The 1,880-nt window shown below is 36.2% G+C and overlaps 1 protein-coding gene across 1 annotated transcript; it reads left to right on the top strand.

The window, feature by feature from the left end:
* Nucleotides 1-734: 734 nt before the first annotated feature.
* LOC139907680 (uncharacterized) lies at nucleotides 735-1,376 on the top strand. Its single transcript, XM_071894142.1, has 2 exons — nucleotides 735-809; nucleotides 984-1,376. Exons 1-2 carry the CDS (start codon nucleotides 735-737, stop codon nucleotides 1,374-1,376), a joined length of 468 nt encoding a protein of 155 aa, XP_071750243.1.
* Nucleotides 1,377-1,880: the final 504 nt, after the last annotated feature.

Below are 1,880 nucleotides of genomic sequence, written 5' to 3'. Positions count from 1 at the left end.
TAGTACAATATATTCAAAGAAATGGACAAAAACAACCTCTCTGTTCCGTGTTTGGAAATACATGTTTGATGGAATTCATCTCTGACATTTCAATATCTGTGGTGATGGGGATAGGGACTGAATATGGATCAAAATTAGTAATTGCCTCCACAAAGTGTATATAAGTTACTTTAGCTTTATTAGGGAGTAGAGCATATACAAGTGGCAGAGATATATTTTGTCTTAAGCTATGAATAGTATACAATAGATAAGAAAGAGTGGGGCTTCGTTTAAAAGTTCCGTCCACGTACCAGTGCTCACTTCTAGAGAGTAATTTTATATTTCTTTGAGTACAAAAGATTAATACACGCAGATCTTCATTTCCTGAGTTAAAAAATAAAAATTATTCATCACTAGATAATTTTGTGATATCGTTGAGAAATACGATGTCCCGTCGATGTTGTGGGAGTACCGGACAAAGACTACTTCTTTGTCTTATGGTGTGCATCGTCCTCTTGATATTTTTTATGGAAAAAAAAATCCATGAAGTCTTTTTTTCACATGGCAAGATCAATACCTGTAGAGACATACAAAACAGTCACTGACGCTTGGAGTAGATTCTACAGTGTTCCAATTCGAGATCAAGACAGCAAATGACAACGTTTATAACACCTATATGAATATTTCAATACAAGAGAGCACCTCAGGGTTTTTTGTCGAGTGGGGATGGATATAATTGACGTCTTGATGACATCATGGCTGACTTTAATAGAAGAGTTCATTTTGTTGATGATACTTTAATGTATGATAAACAACTGGAGGATCATTGGGTGAGGACAATTGAATTTCTGGAGCACATGAGGAAATCAGGTGTCTTACAAAACCAAAAGAAATTACAATTTTTTTATAAGATCGTTGACTTTGCAGGGTTCAGAATATCTGCTAACCGAGTAGAATCCTTACCGAAATTTATTGAATCTATTCGTCTGTTCCCAACTTCTTAGTCGATTACGGATATTCGTTCATTGTTCGGATTAGTTAAGCAGGTGACCCATTATAGACGCATGAAAAGTATAATGGAACCATTTAAAGCGTTACTTAGTCCTAAGAGAGTATTTTCATGGAGTTTTACTCTTAATGACACTTTTTTGAGTGCAAAAGAGCTCATCATTAAGAAAACAGAGCATGGAGTGCGGGGTTTTGACCTGAAAAAAGCTACATATCTAACAACAGACTGGTCCAATGGAGGACTAGGATACTATCTGAGTCAAAAACATTGTCAATGTCAGTCTCGAATACCAGAATGTTGCTCTGATGAATGGAAAATTACACTTGTGGGATCAAGATTTTTATGTGATACTGAAAAACGATATGCATCGGTAGAGGGAGAAATGTAGGGAGCATCATGGGCTTTGGAACAAACAAAGTATTTTACTCAAGAATGTGACAAATTGGTGGTTGTAACAGACCATAAGCCGCTCGTTAAGTTACTAGGGGATCGAACTCTGGATGAAATTCCAAATATGCGCTTGTTTAAACTTAAACAGCATACTTTAATGTAGAAGTTCGATACTTTTCATATGCCTGGTATTACAATTTAAGTCGCTGACACAATGTCAAGAAATCCAATGGAGGGGATGTGACTCCGGATGAAGAGAAGGAGGAGTTGATGGTGTTGATAAGGTATGAATTTGAGCTAAGAAGAATCACCTATAGAACAATTGCATATAAAACAAGACAGAACGCCGTTTCTCAAGCACTGCTGAAAATGATGGAGGATGGAGTTCTGAAAGACGATCTGCCTAAGGGTATAGAGGAATACAAGCACATTTAGAAGTCTTTCTTCAATTGCATGGTATGATTATGTATAATTTAGTAATAAGGTTATAACTTCATATTGT

The sequence above is a fragment of the Lepeophtheirus salmonis genome, chromosome 2, assembly GCF_016086655.4.
Source record: "Lepeophtheirus salmonis chromosome 2, UVic_Lsal_1.4, whole genome shotgun sequence".
In the NCBI taxonomy this organism is placed as follows: Eukaryota; Metazoa; Arthropoda; class Copepoda; order Siphonostomatoida; family Caligidae; genus Lepeophtheirus; species Lepeophtheirus salmonis.
Note: the sequence above shows the minus strand (reverse complement) of the source record. Positions and strands in the feature narration are given on the sequence as shown.

Coding starts and splice junctions, on each gene's coding strand:
- LOC139907680 (XM_071894142.1), top strand. CDS start 735: ATGGCTGACTTTAATAGAAGAGTTCATTTTGTTGATGATACTTTAATG. Junction 810..983: donor AACAACTGGAGGATCATTGG/GTGAGGACAATT, acceptor CCAACTTCTTAG/TCGATTACGGATATTCGTTC.